At 45.4% G+C, this 19,802-nt stretch overlaps 1 protein-coding gene across 9 annotated transcripts in view; it reads left to right on the plus strand.

Moving 5' to 3' along the window:
- IMPDH1 (inosine monophosphate dehydrogenase 1) overlaps nt 1–19,802 on the plus strand; it is a 526,992-nt gene that overhangs the window by 488,675 nt on the left and 18,515 nt on the right. For all 9 annotated transcript variants that reach the window (XM_086918881.1, XM_086918878.1, XM_086918879.1 and 6 more), the window contains one exon: nt 13,968–14,051. In XM_086918881.1, the coding sequence (XP_086775007.1) occupies nt 13,968–14,051 (84 nt within the window). The remainder of the gene's footprint in view (nt 1–13,967; nt 14,052–19,802) is intronic.

Here is a 19,802-nt window from a genome sequence, read left to right on the forward strand (position 1 = left end):
TAGTTGTCAATTTTTGGTTATAGGGACTTACTGCAACATCAAGGCAGCCTTCAACGTGGTCTTCCTCCACCCTGCCTTTGTTGCCTCTCACCAGTGAGTCTAGGTACTTAGACGCATGTGGTCGCCAGCTTTTCGCCTCTGCCAGTGCTGGCATTCGCGCCTTGAATACGGCTTGCGTGTTCGCATGCAAACCCTCTTCCCTTTGGGATTTGGTTGAGGCTCTTCTACCTTCAATTCCAGAGGGCCTGCAGGTTGATTTAATCCGCCTTTTGCATGATGGCACGGAAATGGCGCAATTCTCCCTCCACCCGTCTCTTGACGTCTCTGGCTCGGTGGGACGAGCTCTTGCTCGGTCGGTGGCTTTGCGCAGCCATGCTTGGCTGCGCGACAGTCGTTCCCCGGACAATGAGCAGGATGCTCTAAGGGATCTGCTTTTTAATGGTGTGGACCTTTTTGATAGCCACGCAGATTCATCGGTCTCCCGCCTCCTGCCAGGGCTACCGTGACTCTTGCGAAACGCCCTTTTTGCCTTATCAGTATTCTTTTATTCTGCATAGGCGAGGTTTCCTTGTTGGTCTGATATTGTTCATGTCCTGGTACTCTGCGTAGCGCCCGGATTTTTGTAGGCGGTGGTTCTGCCATCTCAGTATTCTTTACATGCAGGCGGACGGCTGGTTCTGTCTTTACTTTCTGTCCTCTGAATGTGCTTTGCCCAAGAGGACTCTCCCCTCGCAGGGATTAGCCCTTATCCTATGTGGGGGATTTATAGGCTATTCGGTGACTGCCTTGGTAGGCTCCTATGGAGTTTTTCACCACAATCTTGCTGTGGGCTTCTTTTTTTTATACTGTTCTGCATCACTCCATTGCACCTTCGGTGCAGTTGGTTCTGGTAATCCTTCACTGCTTCGGTATGGGTTCCATACCGTAGGGCTTCTGCCTCGCCTGTATTCACAGGGGCGTTTTTCAGCATTGCTGTAATCCTCTTGCCCTTGATGGCTGCTCTTCTTTTGCCAGTCACTATCTTAGGGCCTTATTCTGTTCAGTTTAGGCGCAGTTCTCGCACCCTATCCTCTTTTTGCTCCACGATACAACCGTTATATGGTACGCTTCTTAGTGTTGATGCACCTGGGAATGCTCCCTGGTATGATTGCTACCATAGGGTGTTTGCGTTGATTCTTCCACTACTGTGGTGCTGGTTCTCCCCTCCCCTTTAAGGGCTGGGGTCAACAAAATATTGTACTTCAGCCCTCACTGGGCTCGTCTTTCCAGGTGGTGGTTTCGCCCTGTCCCTATCTACTGTACCTTGCCTTCTGCCCTGGTTTTCGGGGCACTTTTCCAACAGGAGTTTTTCCACATTTTCCCTGTTTCTTTCCGCACAGGTGTTTTTACACACTTTTGCTTGGATTCCTGCTGTACCACTCTCGAGGGGAGTGTTCTCTTTAGGATACTCTCTTTTGAGTCCTTGGACCATTGCATTGGTCCTGACTGTTTCCGACTGTCGTGTCTAGCTCCGTCTCCTCCTCTATCTTGCGGTGGACTGTTGCTCCTCCCGGATAAGGGGCTGGTCTGCCTTACTAGGCTAGACATTGTTCTGCCCACTTCTGCTTCATCATAACTGTTGGTACTTTTCGCGTCCTGTGTGTTACGCTTCGTTTCTAGTCATTTCTTAGCCTCCATATCTGCTGTGCTTTTACACAGCTAAATCGTTCCTTCATTCGGTGTCAGCGGTCATTGACCCGGTCTGCTTTTGTGAGTTCTCTTATATGGGTGTCCAGTTGGCTTGGAGCCCTTTTTTGCGGTTGCCTTCTTGCGATTGCATCTCTCGCATCTGGGCTAATCATGCAACCCCACAGGAGGGTTCTTGTTCTACTTCGTTTGGTTCTTCCATCCCCACGGTATGCTTCTGTTTCGTCCAACGGTGTGTCTGTTTCTGCTACTACTGGCACTTAATGTTCATGCGTTGGCATCCTGCCAATACTGTCCTACGTGTTTGGCTGGTACAGGTTTCAACAGTGTTTTTTCCACTGATGTGCATACTGAACTGGTGTGTGTTGGCTCTGTCATACCATTTGTCTTCGCTCTGGGTTTTATTTACGGTCAGCATGTCGGATGCTGCAGGTCCAGCAGTCCCTGGGTTCATTTCCACTTCTTGCGAAGTCATGAACTTTCCCTTTCACACAGACATATCTAGCGTATGTTTTCTTTGTCTCACCCAGTATGCATACGGGGGTTTTTATGGCGTTCTTTGACGGCTTGTATTAAGTTTGCCTCCCAATGTTTTTTTGCTCTTTCTGAGCTTCATGGTCTGGTGTGGCTGTGCTGGTTGCAGCGCCCCGGGTCGTCACCTTGTTGACTGCTATTTTGCCTCGGCAAAATTATTGGGGTTCAGTCGCAGACCCGCCTCCTCTGAGTATGGCTTTGGTATCTATTCTAATATAAGGAATCTGCGGCTAGACGTCTCTATCAGATGAACGAGATACTTACCTTCGGTAATGATGCATCTGGTAGAGACAGTGAAGCTGCAGATTCCTTAACGCCTGCCCGTCCTCCCTGTTATGCCCAGGTTGGGCTTTCTACGCTAGCCTTTTTTCCAGTTGGCTTCATCCGGTTGGCTTCATCCTTTTGCAGGGTGACGCTTTCTCTTCACTCCAACACAGGATACTGATACTTCATTCTGTTTTCATAGCTCTATTCCACCCAGGCTCAGTATTGGGCGATATGCCCATGTGTCATGTAACCTTTCGAACCCTACGCTCTGGGTTGTACAGTGTGGGTTCTATTCGTATTTTTTCCCACCCCGCTCTTCCCTTTTCTATCGCCTTGGGGTCTCTTACCACCCTTATGCTCTATTGGTTAGAAATCTATTGGCTCTACCACAATTTAGAGATCTGTTCGTGGGGATACAACTTCTTTCTTCTGGTCAATTGTCCTGGCTTCTGTGTTCCGGATTTGTTGTCCTTCCCAGTTATACATTAAGGTTGCGGTCTTTCTGTTTGCCATGATGTTGTTTACATCTTCATTACCTCCAAGGGTGGTTGGCCTTCATTTTTGCAGGGTTGCTTCCCAGAGAGGTGCTCTGCTCTTTTCCTTTACTAGTTTGCAATATACAGTTCTCTTCCAGGGGATCCTCATCAATAGTCATAAGCACTGAATATTCCCGCCCATGTGCGGGACCCCGGAAACAATATAAAAATATATATGTAAAAAACACATATATCTCGCTCCACATATATGTATGTACATACATCATTTATCTCACACCAATGCAGCTCCAAAACTGAGACTAAAACAATGTAAACACATATACATGTACTGCAATTAGTAAGGAAACAAAAAATAACCCTTGAACTTTATGTTTTAATGAGTCAAACCACTCATAAATCCTGAAAATTGCTTATAAATAGACATTGTTAGCCCTCAGGCTGCATTGTAAAACAATAGCATAGAAAATGAAACCATTTTCAACAAAACTGGCACCGTGCCTTTAAGGCAGCCATGACCCCAGGCTTCCCATCATGCCTCAGGGGTGACAGTTAGGTCAGTTGTTCTTTCCGGCTCCTTCAGTCAGGACCCTGGTGAAACAGCTCCCTTTCTTTTTGACTTTTTGTAAAAAAATATTCTTGATAATCTACTATTTTTGATTTCACTCGACGTCTTTTAGTCCTAGGGTGCTACTACTACCTTTTTTAGGCTTAAAAAAAGTGTTTTTCCTTCCCTTTTTGACAAATGCCCATCATGTGGAAGGAAGATGGCCAAGACTGACACTCATTCAGTGTGTATCCTGTGCCTACCAGACTCTCATTCTTCGAAAACCTGTGAACACTGCCAGGTTTTAACATCCAGAACTCTCAAAGATCGAGAGAGAATTTGAGTTTATGGACTTTCTGAGAGAGGAAGATCTCCCAAGAAGCAGAAAAGTCGGGGGGCGCGGTCGACGTCGAAAGAAGCCCCGACTTGTTCACCTTCGGCGTCTGGATCGGCATCGAAGAAGCAGTCGACGAAGAAGACGTCTTCAGCGACAACATCCAAGGTACCTCCACTACAGACCGCGTCGAGGGATAGGTTACCGTCGAAGCAGAAGAGCTCGACGGCGAGCCAACCGATGTCGAAGCAGCATCGTCCTGCTGTGACGTCGAGGCATTCTCCGTCGAGGCCTGGTCATCTGCGTACGGCGTCGAGGCATCCTCAGTCGACGACTGGTCGTAGAAGTTCGGCGTCGAGGGAGCCTCTGCCGACACATCGACGTCGAAGCAGCCCACGTCGACACCCTCTCAATGGCATTCGACGCCGAGGCAGCCTCCGTCGCATTCACAATCGACGTCGAGGCACCCGCCGCCAGAGCATCGGCGGTCGGCGTCTAAGCAGCCTCCGTCATCGTCGAGCAGGCATCCTTCATCGGCGAGACGCTCTATGTCGAAGGACAGTCATCGACACTCTAGGTAGGCGTCGAGGAGGTCAAGGTCGACGCCGAGGGAGCCTCTATCTGCTCTGTGCTTGTCGTCGAAGCAGCCACCGTCGACGGATCAACGGAGATCCAGAGAGCGAAGAGTCTCGCAGCCAGTGAATACATCTCCTTCAAGATCACAGGAGAGAGCACCTGTGAGGCAGGTGGTGCATGAGATGGAGAGTTAACCTTTGGACCAGACTCCAGTCATAAGGTCTCAGCTGGGTTCCCCAGGATCAGCATCGGCCGCGGAGGTGGAGAAATCACCATTACGGGATCCACCTGCCAAAAGGAGGGTTTCAGAAGAGGGAGGTCGGTCGAGGTCTTCCTCTAGACGATCTGTAGTGAGCCTGTCCTCGTCCTCCTCAGCATCTCGAAGTGGCAGATCCTCGGATGAGGAAAACAGTCATTCGGATAGGGACAGGTCAAAGTCCCCTGCAAGGTCGCAGCAAGATCGAACGGATCAGCCTCCTCCACGTTCACGTTCGCCAGTGCAGGAGCGCGCCCAAAAATCTCCTCCTGTTTGTCTTTCCCCAAGGTGGTATAGACCTATTCACCACTGGGCCAAGGACAAGGAGACGGCGGATCGGTTGAGGGCGTATCGAGATCAGACCTCCCGCCGCAAGGAACGGTCTCGTTCTAGAGGACACTCAAGTAGAAGATCGAGTCACAGGGAGCGATCTCATTCTAGAACGGGCTCAAGTAAGAGAAGATCTAGGTCCAGGCGGACTAATATTTCTTCGAGTTCATCGAGGACCAGATCGCATAGGAATTACTCTCCGACCCTAACAAACAGTCCACGCTCGAGAATATCTCCAACAGAGGATATTTTCTCGTTCTAAGACATCCTGGGCAGGGGGCCCTGAAGTTAGGAGTTCCTATGACCGCTCCGCAGATCAAGACAACGATCATCTTTGAAACCCTGCAGCACAGAACCGCACCCAAACCCTTATTGCCGTTGGTCCATTGTATCATGGACCCGGTGAATGAAGTTTTCCTGACTCCAGCTACGTTAAAGTCAGTCCCAGCAAAGATTCTCAAAAAGTATCGTCCTCCTGAAGAGGATCTTCTGTTCCTCAAGTCCGATCCACCGCCAGATTTGGTAATCATTGCGGCGGCTAAAAAATCCAATGCGGTGGCCTCCTCATCCACGGTACCGCCGGATAAGGACAGCAAGCTACAAGACTCATGGGGGAGAAGTGTATGTAACACCTCAGCTTCTTTCCTAAAAGTTTCCAACGCAGAAGCTCTGCTGGGCAGATATGATAGATCTCTGTGGGACTCGCTTCAGAGGTTTTCTGCAAAACTTCCTCAGGAAGACAGAAAGGACTTCAAAAGAAAGAAAGTCAAGTCTCCAATCAGATTATAAGGGCGGCTGCAGATGGAGCAACGCTGGCTGCGCATGGTTATGTGCATGGTATCACAGCGAGGAGATCCTCGTGGTTGCGCCTTACAGCATTGAAACCCGAGGCTCAGGCCAGAATACTAAATCTTCCCGTCTCAGGTACATCTCTCTTTGGGGCCAGCGCCGATGAGGAGATGCAAAGGATGAAGACTGATTTAGACACCCTTAAAGCAGTGGGGCTTGAAAAGAAAAAAGAATTCCGAAAGAAATTCCGTTCGGACAACAAGGGCTCCTCGAAGCAGAGGGTTCAAACCCCTCACTGGCAGAAGGGCCAGAACCAGCAAGGCCAACAAAAGTCGCAATATAAAGGAAAGCGCAATTCCAAAGGAAACGGAAATCAGCGCCAAGGCAACAGCTTCAATAAGCCTCAGCAGAAGCAATGAGTCTTCACTTCCCCCAGCGCCGTTGTCCACTCCAGTGGGGGGAAGCATTGCGCATCACAGGACAGAGTGGCAGGCCATTACAAAAGACCAATGGGTGTTGTCTACGCTGCAGAATGGGTACTGTCTTCGTTTCCATCGTCTACCTCCATCCGTTCCTCCGAAGTCAACGTCAAGTCATCAGCTACAAATGTTAAAGAAAGAAGTAGCGACACTCCTCGAAAAATCAGCCATCGAGAGGGTGCCGGTGGCTCAAAGGGGGAAAGGAGTATATTCGAGGTATTTTCTGGTCAGAAAAAAGGGCCAAAAGGCGGAATACAGGCCCATTCTGGACTTGAGAACACTCAATCTACATGTCAGAAAAGAAAAGTTTTGCATGTTGGCGCTTCACCAAATATATCCACATCTCAGGAAGGGGGATTGGATGTGTTCGATGGACCTTCAAGATGCGTACTTTCATGTCCCGATACGGCCCGATCACAGGAGATTCCTTCGATTCCGGGTGGGGACCTCCTACTACCAGTTCAAAGTTCTGCAGTTTGGGTTGAAGTCGGCCCCCAGGGTGTTCACGAAGTGTGTCGCAGTGGTGGCGGCAGCTCTACAGCGCAGGGGGGTCTTCCTATACCCATACTTAGATGATTGGCTGTTGAAAGGTCCTTCTCCGGTCAACGTAAGGAATCAATTCCAGACATGCGTAGAACTCTGTCAGCGTCTAGGCCTGCATGTCAACTACAGCAAGTCTGTCTCCCAACCCACTCAGAAGATTCACTTCCTAGGAGCTCTGCTAGACTCCGAGGTAGGAAAAGTGTTTCCTTCGGAGGAGAGACAGTTTTCGATAACACTCAAGTGTCAGCAAATTCTTCACAGCAGGACTCAGAAAGTGCGAAAGATAGCCTCCCTCTTAGGGTCGATGGCTTCACGCATCTTCTTAGTACCGAACGCCAGACCTCGGATGCGTCCTCTTCAGCAGGATCTGGAGGACAAATGGGACCAACAATCAGATTGCTGGGACGATCAGATAACTTTGTCGGAGGTGGCTCAATCTTCCATCCTTTGGTGGACAGAGAAGCGAAACATGCAGGTGGGAGTTCTCTTCCATCAACCCCCTCCTGCACAAACGATCATCACAGACGCGTCTTTACAAGGCTGGGGGGCGAACATAGGGCCTCTCCAAGTGCAAGGTCTGTGGTCGTCCAAAGAAAGCACCTACCACATCAACTTGCTGGAATTGAGAGCAGTCCACCTGGCTCTCAAAGCGTTCCTTCCCTCGCTTCAGGAGAAAATGATTCTAGTACAAACGGACAACACCACCACGATGTACTATTTGAACAAGCATGGAGGAACATGCTCAGGGACTCTATCACTGGAAGCTCAGCGCATCTGGCATTGGCTTCTGGCTCGCAAGTTGTCTGTTCAAGCAGTTCATCTCCCAGGAGAGCAGAACGTGAGGGCGGACGCACTAAGTCGGCACTTCGAGGACAGAGAGGACTGGGTTCTCAACGACGAAGTGCTAGACATTTTCCAGTCTTGGGGTCGTCCTTCCATAGATCTCTTCGCGGACGACGTAAACAGCAAATTCCCAAGCTTCGCCTCAAGGTTCTACCGACCAGGAACGAGAGGGAATGCTCTTTTGATCGACTGGTCAGGGGAATTTGTGTACGCTTTTCCACCCCTTCCTCTGATCCCGAAGGTGGTGAGCAAGCTGAGTCACTCATGCACAACAATGATCCTGATTGCCCCCGACTGGCCGAGGCAATGGTGGTACACGGACCTACTTCACCTGTCAGTCTCCTCACAAGAGGCTTCCATGTAGGCCGGACCTATTATCGAAGATGAACGAGAAGAACATGACTTTGATGAGGATACCCCTGGAAGAGAACTAGGATTACAGGTAAGTAACCTATCCTGCCTGGCACTTTCCTCTATGTTGCTGTTTTTCACCATTCCATTTCCTTTCATCATTTTCGCACACTGTTCCCATATTCTAACAGTTTTTTGGTGGTGACTGCGTTGCAGCACGGAAAAGTTTCTCCGACGAAAACTGAAGTCAGCGGGTGGGGGCATATATGGCTCTGCTGACATCACGGCCGTGGATGACGTCTGGGCGGAGCTATGTAGCGCCGTTCCCGGCCCGCAGAGGTGCTGCTGCGGAAAGTTTTCCGGATCCAGTCTTCGCTTGGGGATATTCTAAGTTAAGGAATCTGCAGCTAGACTGTCTCTACCAGATACATCGTTACTGAAGGTAAGTAACTCGTTCAACCTGCATTGTGATAACTCATTCAAGTGAGCAACATAGCTATACTTAAGGTGAACAAAGCAACCTAGACAAGCAAGTTGTAGCTGTATTGCAACAACAGAGTAATCTACTGTATATAATAGTAGTTGGCAATGTGAATAGCCTAGTGTTCCCAAGAGTTCAGATAACCCTAACCTCACACTATTAACAGAACAAATGGAAATAAATGGTACCAAGTGACATAGAAGAAACCTCAGTATTACATTTTTGTACAACTATAGAAGCAGCTATTACTACTAGATGATTTACAGTAAACCTGTTTAGTAGTAAGCGTAAGAAGAAACAACTAATATGCATGTTGAAATTTGAATCATGAGGTGAAAAACTATTGTTTGTAGGTGGAGTTAAGAACCCTAAAATTGAAGCAATATAAAAATCTAGATCAGCCATAAAAGCAGAGTCTGCTCTATTACAAAAAAGTGACTTGAGATTAAGCCTGTGCGGAGTTTCCGGAGTTGCGCTATACGGAACTCTGCGAAGTAGCAAAAAAACTCTGCCACGCTACACGGAGCTCTGCCAGCGGCGGAGTTACATAGAAAAATGCAGTTTGCGGTGATTGCACAGTGCGGATGCTTCTCTGCACTGTGCAATCATCGCAAACGGCACCTTGCACAGCGCAAGCGGTCCCTTCTTTCCCTTTTCTGCCGCTCGAGTAGATTTTTACTGGAGCGGCAGCTTTCTCAATATGAACAAGCAGGTTCTCATTGCAAGCATACGCGACCACTCGCAATGAGAAACCGGACCACCCCGCATTGAGAAATCTCGCCAGATATTAATTTTCCACGCCCGCGCTCGCCAACTTGATATTGACGATCACAACAAGGGAATATTTCGCCGGTAGGTTGGTTTTCCTCACTCGCGGTCGCTAACTTGACGTTGACTATCGCGAGCGAGGGGAAAAACACTCCTGTCCGTGAAGCAGGGATTGCGGAGCGTAGTTCACCGCCCAGTGTTACTTGAGATAAACAGGCTTGGAGTTTTAACACCAAGAACATTGTAGTTGGGTAAGTACTGTTCAAGTTATCAATTCTTACAGTTAGGCAAAAATGTTGCACAAATGTGCTTTTACGCTGTAATGATTTCCTATGAAAAAATAAACATGTACTATATGCAGGTATTTTCAATCTTATTCTGGAGGTTCCCTTTAAGACTTAAGGTGTTAGGGGGGCGGGGGGGTGTCAAGGTCCCAGGAACCACCAGCAATTTGAGATTACCTGCCCTGGAGTCTCTGGGCACAGAGATAGCCTTTCTTGCTACACTGTTGACAAGGATAAGGGCACCTAGAAACAGGCTGCCGAGGGGGGCTTTGGCACAAATCCAGGAGCTCCCAAAGGGGGACTCAGTTTGTGAGGATCTTAGGAACAGAGGGTCTCAACCGTTGTTCATGGACATGGACCTGGGCTGGGGTGCTCAGTGCAGAGGGTTTTGGTTGTCTGTTCCCATGCATCATAGGCACTTGCGGTTTTAGCCAAACATGACAGCTGGGCCACTGTCGGTGCTGGCTTCTGCGATGCTGACGTCCCTTGGTGGCTGGTCGGTCTTTGCGGTGTTGGAGATCTGTATTGGTGCAGGGGTCCTGGCATTTCCAAACTTGGGAAGGAGATGAATCTAACCTCCTGGAGCATGGTGACCAGCTCCTGAGCGTTGAAGGACCTGGTGGTCAGCAGGTTGGTAAACTGGTCATTGCCGTGGGTGCCTGCAGACTGCAGGGAAGTGGCTTCTCCACTTCAAGGGAGATCTTTCCCGGTTGTTGAGGTACTGGACAGTCCTCCATCGGTTTGGGGAAGGTGTGCAGCTCTTTCTGAAGTCCGCTTTTGCCAAGAGCAAGCAGCCTGGCTGGGTTTGTCGCCAATCTTTGATACAAGTCTTCTGTTCTCGCGCCGTGGGTTCTTTGTCTTCCTCGGTTCCCAGTAGTCTTAATTTGATCTATTTTCCTGGTGTCCGGCAAACCCCTAAATACTCCATTCAGGGGCATTAAGGGGAGTGAACGGTAGTTCCCAATGGGCTACTTTCCCTTGGGGGGGTCACAATACCCCCATATATATATGACAGTTCCTTTGGGAGTGGGCATAACTTTGTCGCAGAGTACCTAATTTCACCAAAAAAAAGACTGTGGAATCCTTCTTTCTGTGTTCACTTCAGGCAGCCCACCATAGAGGTGTAACTAGCCTGAAAAAGAACACACCTTCCGGCCTAGCTAATTTTCCCGCCTGTCATGGTGCCAAATGGGCCTCAGAGCAAGAGGTGGCATCTCTCTTGTCTGGGGGAAGCTGTGGTCGCATAATATGGTGGCTTTGAAGCCTCTGGCCTTGGTATGCAGATTCACTATCCATCCTGCTGCAGGACGTGTAAATACCTCCTGCCAAAGCAGGCATTTTTTCTGACCTCTGTTCACATGGGCTCTCACCTCTAGGGGGGTCAGATTTGTCTGTGGTGGCAGGCTGATCGATACCAGTCAGCCAGCACACCAGAGACTGGTAGGTTTTTCAGAGGGCACCTCTAAGATGACCTCTGGGTTCATGTTAAAGTAAATCTATCGCTATCATCTGTACAGATTTATTTAGAAAAGGTGTTTGATACCAAACAGCATAGATTTCATTGCCGCCATCATGTAGCGGGGGAACTCTTAATGACAGTGCCCAGTGCATATGCTCAACATGGCTTCAGTGTTCACTTGTACCATCTAGTAATGGAACTAGAGAGCCCAGCGGCATATCTGCTTAAGCATATATTGCACCCTGCCTTAGGGCTACCATACCTACTGGGGTGACTTGCATATATTACAGGCACAGGGAGTGTGTGTGAAATTGTTCTAATTCATGGTTTGCATCATGTCACACAGTCGACAATGGCAGCTTGCATGCAATTTGTGTTGGGGTCCCTTAGTGTGGTATAAGACATGCTGCAGCTCTTAGGGACCCTCTTTAGTACCCATGCCTTAGGCACTAGGGGTACCATTTAATAGGGATTTGCAAGTGTGCTAAAGTAAATGCCATTTTTTTTTGCGGAAAGCACTGGCATTAGGTCTGGTCAGCAAGCCTCAGTGCACTGTCAGTCATAAACCAGCATCTTGAAGCCACAACTGGGGCAAACAGTGGGGGGCAACTGCAACAAAATTCCAGTTTTCTACACCCCTAGGTGTTGGACCCATGACAAAAGTCAAAGTGTACTCTGTTCCTCCTGCAAGTTTAGATTTACTTGTCTACAAATAACCACTGCAACCAGGAGGTCGGTTGACCAGTTGCAACTGGACCTTCTCTGGACTCTACTGGCACCTCGTGGAAGATTGAGTCCCAAGGCTGGGAACACACCCTGATGTTCGTGGACCGAAGGGTCACACATCTTCAGCATCTTGTCTGCTCTGCATCAACCAACATTCAGCCTACTTCTTTTCTGGATTACGTTCAAGAATCAAGATACATTGTGGACCCTAAGACTGTTGTGCCTAACAGGTAACAGTCTCTCTGGACCTCAGTGATCCCTGTGACTAGCTACCAATCCATTGTGGTCTGTTTAAGAGTGTTTTAGTAGCCATTGTAAACTGCTTGTTCAAAACCGATGAGCTAAGACTTTTTCCTTTTGAGCCTGTGCCACATGTTCACAGGACTGAGCTAAAGGTTTTCTTAAAGAATCTAACTGTACCGAATAGACTGACATTATTATCCTAAGCACACCACATAATCCACTGTCCCTCAGTTATCTATATAAAGTTGAAACAAAACCAAAGCAGCACTGTCTGACAGAATAACTTCTCACTACAGAAATAACAATTTTGCACGAGTAGCGCAGGGCGTATTCATGAATGTGTTGTAACACAGTTGCATCGTAACCACTACCTGAGCAGAAATAGATGTGGTACAGGTGGTGCTGAGGAATTTATTGTAGTAAAAATGATGCCCAAGCTTCACCCTTTCTTTGACCAGTGCAGCTTGCTGCTCTATTTCAAAGTCTGCATCTCTGACGGGCCCAATGCTGTGGTAGAGAGTTACTTTTCATCATCAGAGTTCTTCAGCATTGTTATCTTTTATAGATTCATATAAAACTAGCCTTCCTCTCTGTGAATCTGTTAGAGAATAGGATTGTACATTTGCAGGGATTTTTAAAAAATGACAGTGCTGTCTGAGGCAACTGTTTAGTGTGTGGACCTCTTACAAATTCAAGATGCAGGCTCCTACGAAGAGAACTGACACAATTTTCCATTCAGAGATTCCTACAGAAGAACAGCAGCTACTTTCCCACATCTGAAGGTCGAGTGTTGAACGCCATGTGTTTTTTGGACAGAAATGGCTATTGTCAAACCCTGGGACCTTTCACAATGCAGTGGAAAATGGTAATCAACTAGCTAAAATACAACAACCACTGGTTCCCATTGTATACCCCAATTCAAGTGCAGCAATGATCTTTGAAAGAGCTGCCAAACAATTAACTTTTCCACAGACCTCTGACTAAACATAGCAGTGTACAACATGTGTTCACTAAACCACCATATGCCTCCTTTTGCCACAAAGCTCATTCTCATACTTGAAGGGTTTCTCTCACACACTTTCTCCAGCTGACACTCGACTCAGCCCACCAAGGTCTGGGTTGGGGTAGAGGATGTGGCCTTACCGCTAGTGCGGTCGCCCTCGAAGCTGGGGAACCTGTGGACAAATCACTTAATCGCCCCATGCCTTGAAAAAATTAATGTGTCCGTCTGTGAAGCAACAGGTGCTCATGTAAAGCATTCCAGTACATGATATCATCGGGTCGAGTTTGCGCTATATAAAAATCTTTTAAAAAATAAATAAATAACTGGCAGAGCAATCCTCAGTGAGACGTTGGTTATCCGTATGAGGCTTCACTTTGTGGAACTTCGTTCCCAAGCTCGTCAATTTAGAAAGATCCTAAAAATATAAAGCTCTCCCATACGGCATTTGCAAATGAACCGCAACAGTATCCATCTGTTTGTGTTTTTCAGTATGTCTCCAGCTCTTTTAACCCCTTGCATGCTCATGACGGCCCCCGGACTTCATGCGTCATGGTGGGCGTGTGCGGAGAAGGGCCAGGGGCCGTCCGAATCCCGACCACTATTCAAATCGCCGGCACAACGCGAAATATGCACCGCATGCAAGGGGTTAAAGGTCATTGTACATGACTGTGTGCCATGACACATTCATGACAGAGGGACTTGAAAATTCAGGCAAATTTTGCCGTGCCCAAGCCGCATGTGATTACTATTTTGGTATGTGTGCTAGAATTCTAGAGTGCTGTATCACAATGTTTTTATGTTAACTGTGCATTTGTGGAAAAGTTGTACGATGCATGGATTTAGGGAATTTTGTGTCTGATTTACATTGTGTGCATGTTTTTGTGGTGATGATGTATGGATGACTGGACTGAAGGTAAAGTTGTGAGACTGGCAACTATAAAAAGCATGTTCACACTGCTGGTTCTTTCTTGCAGCTCCATGATGTACTCCGGGGAGTTGAAGTTGGAAAAGCGGACTATGTCGGCCCAGGTAGAAGGAGGTGTCCATGGGCTTCATTCGTAAGTATACAACAGTTTAATACTTCGTAGTGCTCCATGCCAACTGTATAGCCTGAGATCTTTTTGTTAATCTATTTTCTTCTGGTTTCCATCATCTAGTATCTACTCCTTTACCATATAGCCAAAGGCTGTGTGAAATTACGGAGTTTTTAAGTGCCAAAATTAGAGATGCTTTAATCCGATAATGTGAAGGATAGTCTTGTATATTAAATGGTAACTGATTGCCCATCCTGCTTAACGCTGGCTGTTGTAAATCTAGAATCCGCCAATAAAAATGTAGAGATTGCTGGTAAACAATTCCTACTAAAAGTTAACATGGTATTTTAAATGTGTTTTATTTTGAGAAATGAGTTGCACTGTGCAAGTGAAATTCTTATCTAAAAGGATATGTAAAGATGTTTACTGTCCGAGTTTTCATCTAAACCTCACTTTCATCCTGCCAATTAACTGGTTTACATTTCATTGATAGTTTGGGATAGTCTTGTATATTAAATGGTAACTGATTGCACATCCTTCTTAACGCTGGCTGTTGTAAATCTAGAATCCTCCAATAAAAATGTAGAGATTGCTGGTAAACAATTCCTACTAAAAGTTAACATGGTATTTTAAATGTGTTTTATTTTGAGAAATGAGTTGCACTGTGCAAGTGAAATTCCTATCTAAAAGGATATGTAAAGATGTTTACTGTCCTAGTTTCCATCTAAACCTCAATTTCATCCTGCCAATTAACTGGTTTACATTTCATTGATAGTTTGGGACGTGGATTGCTATTTTTATTTATTGATTTACAGGGCGTCAAAAATCTGAACTAGATAATTAAGCACACTGAATAATGGTGCAAAATATTCTTAGATTTGAGAGACAATTTGTAACTTAATGAATCTTGTTGCCTTTATTTTAAATAGTCACATACATGTGTAAACTGGTGCATTAAAGACCACTGTCTTAAGAGCACATCTTTCCAAATCAATTCTTTATTGCCCACAAAGCTGTAGTCAAGGGACATTGTTTAGATTTGGAAGGGCAGGAGTTTTAATACTTGATAAAAAGGTAACCAAGCACACGAAGCAAAGCCATGCACCAGAAAGTTTAATAGGTTAAAAAATGGCTCAGTCACTTTCTTTTAAACATCCGCTCATGATAAAGTTAATTTAGTAAAAATTAAGTAAGGGTCATCCATTGAATGATCTTGCCAGAGGTTTCAAAACCTAAACCGGAATCACCAAACAAAGGAACTATCTGGAAATTCTATCACTGGCGATTGTTATCAATGCAGGATGGAGTAATGTGAGCTGTTTTTACTGCATTGGATTGCGCTATTAATACCCACTCTTAACACAGAAACCCGATGTGAGATCTGTGGAATAGGACCTCGTTCTCTTCATTCCACTGCACTTTTGAGATTATGTTGCATATATCGTCATCGTGGAGTTGATTTGATGCACCATTATTTTAGTGGTTTACTTCAGATAGATCAATATAGATGGAAATTATAAGTAGGTGACTTCAGCTTTTACCGTGAAGAGAAGTTCCCAAAATCATAATATAACTTGCAGCACAGTTCTGCATATTTATTATCATGTCTGCATAGCTTACCTCTGTCTAGCTAATTTGAGACAAAGAGAATGATCAGTTAATTACAAACTTAATACAACCTTGGTTATTAATAGCCTGGTAGAAGGCTGGACCAAATTTCCAAATGTGATATAGGCACAAATCAAGTCTTCACTCAGTAGTGCCAATATGCTGTGCAACATTATTCATATGCAAGATATTTCGATGCAAATCTAAAGGGAGCCACCAGATATTCATTTTACTCCTTCCATCAGTGCTTTATTCTAGTATGCCCCGTAAGTCATAGATTTAAGGTAAAGCAATGGTTTGATTTCAATTGGGGGTTTTCTACTTTAATGCATACCTTCTTTGTTAAATAGGACCCTTTCCTCCATACCTTTTTCTAGTTGTGATGTCCCTCTTTTAAGTGTTCAAGAGAATTTGCATCATGTACTCTGTAGTTGCTGTGTTATACACTTTAGCAGTGAGTACCTGAAAGCTCAAGGCACAAGCACTGTCGTGGATGAAAATAAGAAGGACCTTATTTGGGGGGCCCAGTCTTTAAGAGGAGGTTATTTGGGGGTTTGGAAAGGAGAGCAGTCTAAAGAGTAATAATCTCAGAAGGTGTTTGTGTCATCCTAAGATGGGGAGAAGATGTGGCTAACTGCTAGGACGATCGACCTTAAATCTGGGGAACCGGGTTCGAGTCTCTGCAACAACGCTCAACATCCTGTGATTCTGGGCAAATCACTTAATCTCCCTTTGTCTAGCAAAAATGAATGTGCTCTTATGTATTGCAACTGGCGCTCATGTAAAGCTCTCTGATACCTTTGGGACAAGTTTGCACAATAGAACCCCCGTCACCAGCCCCCTCCAGCTCCAAAAAAAGTTCAGATAGTGAGATCTTTCAAGTAGGGTTGGGCGTAACTCATGTAAGTTGCTGTAGTGTAATTGCGCGAAATTGCAGCTGAATTGCTCGGATTTGCACAAGGAGCATAACTCAGCATTTTTGCACTATTTTCTTAGCTTAAAATGCACCCTTGCGTCCAAAATGGACTAGATGCATTTTGCGCTAACTAATTAGATCTAAAAGCAGCAGAACACGAACAGCAGCAGCGTGCCACATAGGCTTGCTAAATTTGTTGTTCCTGTGGTGGGACTTTTATGCCAGATGACTCCTAATCATGCGAACGGGCGAAATTGTGTAATTTTCAGTAGCTTTTCATCGAAACAGTAACACAAAATTGCCAAAATTACTCCTGCATAATGAAAATTTTCTACCAGACCTACTGTCAAGGCCATATGCTGTGAGACTAATGGTTGTACCTGCTTTCATTGGCCAGTGAAGAGAAGGAACAGGACCCAACAGAAATGTGGAACTGCAATAATAGTCCATTATCTAAATTAAAACATGTTACACCTTTCATTTAGTTTTATTTATACGTTTTAATTCAGAATGATTTGTTACCAGTATCTCTTATGGGGCTTTCTGTTAATGGTTGTCTTCAAATGGAGTTTTGAGTCAATGCATCTGTTTATCAAATGCTTTGTTGTAATATATTTTTCTTTTCTATCTGCTAAGCTATGCTTCTGAAATAGAAATAAAAAAACTAGTTTGCTAGTCTGAGCTGACTTGAATGTTTCTGGAGATGTGGTTTGGTGATGGGCCTGTTGCAAGTGTCTCTGCAGTTACAGGCAGGCATCGTCGATCCGCAGGCTGTGAGCAGACAATAGTATTTTGCTCTGTGCCGGTTAGGGTGACAACTGTCCCCTCCCCAAAATAGGCCACGTGTTATTATCACAAGAGTAGAGCCTAAACTACACAGATCACGTGCATTAATCTTGAACTCTAAAATGGTAATTTCCGGATGTTAACGTTGCCTCCATCTTTCCCCCCCCCCCCCCCTCCCCGGTAAGGCTAACTACGTATTAGTGAGATGGCAATGCGTACATTAACGGGACGACGGTACAGTGCTAAAGGCCTTAACAGGCCCATGCAGCTTCACCGCTGAAGACACATGGAAGACAACTGGGTTGGGCTAAAAACAAAAAAGCTGGTTTTTTCCTTTTCTATACTTCTGCCTCTGAAAGAAGGCATCCCTCCGCCTCGAAGTCAACTGGCTAATACAACGCATCAACATTTGTCTTGAAGTATGTCTCCTTGTCTTGCACTTCGACCTCTAAAAAAGTGGTATAAAGCTCTGTATAAATAATATAATAGCTCCGTCTCCTCGTCGACAGCACTGAGCTCGCAAACTTGTCGGAGTGTCTTGGTCAGGCGGTGGTTTCTCTAAAATGACAAAACCACAACTATAAAGACCAGAATGCAAAGAAACTAAATATACTCTTCTACATTTTGAGGCATTTTCTCACGGTTTTCTAAACTACAAGTCCCAGCATGCTTAGCAATGCGGCCTGATAAACCAGGGCTTGCTGACTGTCACCCTCACGATGGGTGATCAGCTGCCTGTTTATGTGGTGCTTCTTTACAACTACAAGTGTATCTTCTCATCCAAGTTAAGAAACTATGGCCCATGGTTTTCACCAGTCCCTAGACCTAGAATGTAACATCTGGCAGAAGGGGACTGGATATTGCCAGATGTTAGAACTTGTCAGCTTTAGGTTAGTGTTCCCTCAACCTTTTTGCCTAACTCCTGCTATCTTTTCTGAGCTTGCTGTAGGACGCTGCACACTTTACCACTGCTGATCAGTGCTAAAGTGTTTGCGATCTCTGCTATAAGCATGGTAAAATTGGCTTACACCCAATTGGCACATCTGGTTTACTTGTAAGTCCCCAGTAAAGTGATACTACATGTACCAGTGACTTGTAAATTAAATGCTACTAGTGAGCCTGCAGTACTCCTTGTGCCACCCACTTAAGTAGGTTTTTAACATATGTCCCAGGCCTCTCATTACAGCCTCTGTGTGCGGTTTCAAACTACCATTTGCCAGACCTAAACCCACTTTGAATACATACGTCACCACCAGGGTAGGCCCTTAACAGCCCGTAGGACATGGTGCAGTGTATTTAAAACGTTGGACATTTAAGTTTTAAGTTTTACCTGTCATTGTAGCGAAAAACTCATACATTTGTTTTTCACTACTTTAAGGCCTTTTCCCCCACAGGATAACATTGTGTTACTTTATTACATTTAATAGGTGCTACCTTTTGATAGGGAGCAGGTAGGAAAGTCTTGTTTGGTGTCTTAGGAATTGTAATTTTAAACCGCTCCTTAGTGATTTTAAATAATAATTCTGAAAATGCCAGTTTTAGAAAATGCTACGCAAACAAATGATAGACAGATTTCTGAATAAATTATACATTCACCCCCATCCAAGAGATCTTGGTTAAATCCATCATTCTTTTGCTCACCAAGTGATTTCAATACCTTAAAAACTGTGGCTATCAGTGGTTACACATTTCTGCGCCATTAAAAAAAAATAAACTGAGTTTTTCCAGTGTTTATGGAACATTTTGCATTTATTATTGCTTGCTTTCTGCACTGATAGTGCATTGTATATAGACAGTGTACATACAGTGTATGAGGTCCAAATACATTTTTACAAATCTAACTTATTGTAGTACACCATACAATACTTCAGTGAGTCTTTGGTCATGCACGCTCACTCTTTCCTTCCCCTGTAAACTTTTATCTGTGAAAAAGCACTCTCAACATTGGCACTTGAGGAGGCAATCACAAAACAGCCAGTACACAATTTACGAACTCTGGCCACTGATATAGCTTTCCATGCAAATACTGGTGCACCTAAAGATAGTGATTCTCTAGGACAGGTTCTGTAACAAATGTGTTGGACTGGGCGCATAAGCCCTCAGAGTTATTGAAGCTTTCAAAAATGAAGCTGTACTTTTGATAGTCCAAAGAAAATTCCCCTTTACAGAAGTGATCTAGAACTTATGTACCACAGTGAGGCTTCATTGACTTCAAATGCCATGGTTGATGTAGGAACATTTCTATGCATCATTGAAAAGCATTTTTCATACATTGTAAAATAAAATTGCCTGAATTGCTCCTCAACATTTCTTTGCTTACCAAGTGCCAAGCACTCGAACATGTTGCAGTGCCAAAGTCACTTAAAGTGTCACCGAGCCTACTCTAAAGGAGTTGTTTCACATCTACACCAATTATGCTGAATACTTGGTAGACGAGAGTGTTTTCAGACTCTAGTTTTTGTATG

This window comes from Lissotriton vulgaris, chromosome 1_1 (assembly GCF_964263255.1).
Source record: "Lissotriton vulgaris chromosome 1_1, aLisVul1.2, whole genome shotgun sequence".
Lineage (NCBI taxonomy): Eukaryota > Metazoa > Chordata > Amphibia > Caudata > Salamandridae > Lissotriton > Lissotriton vulgaris.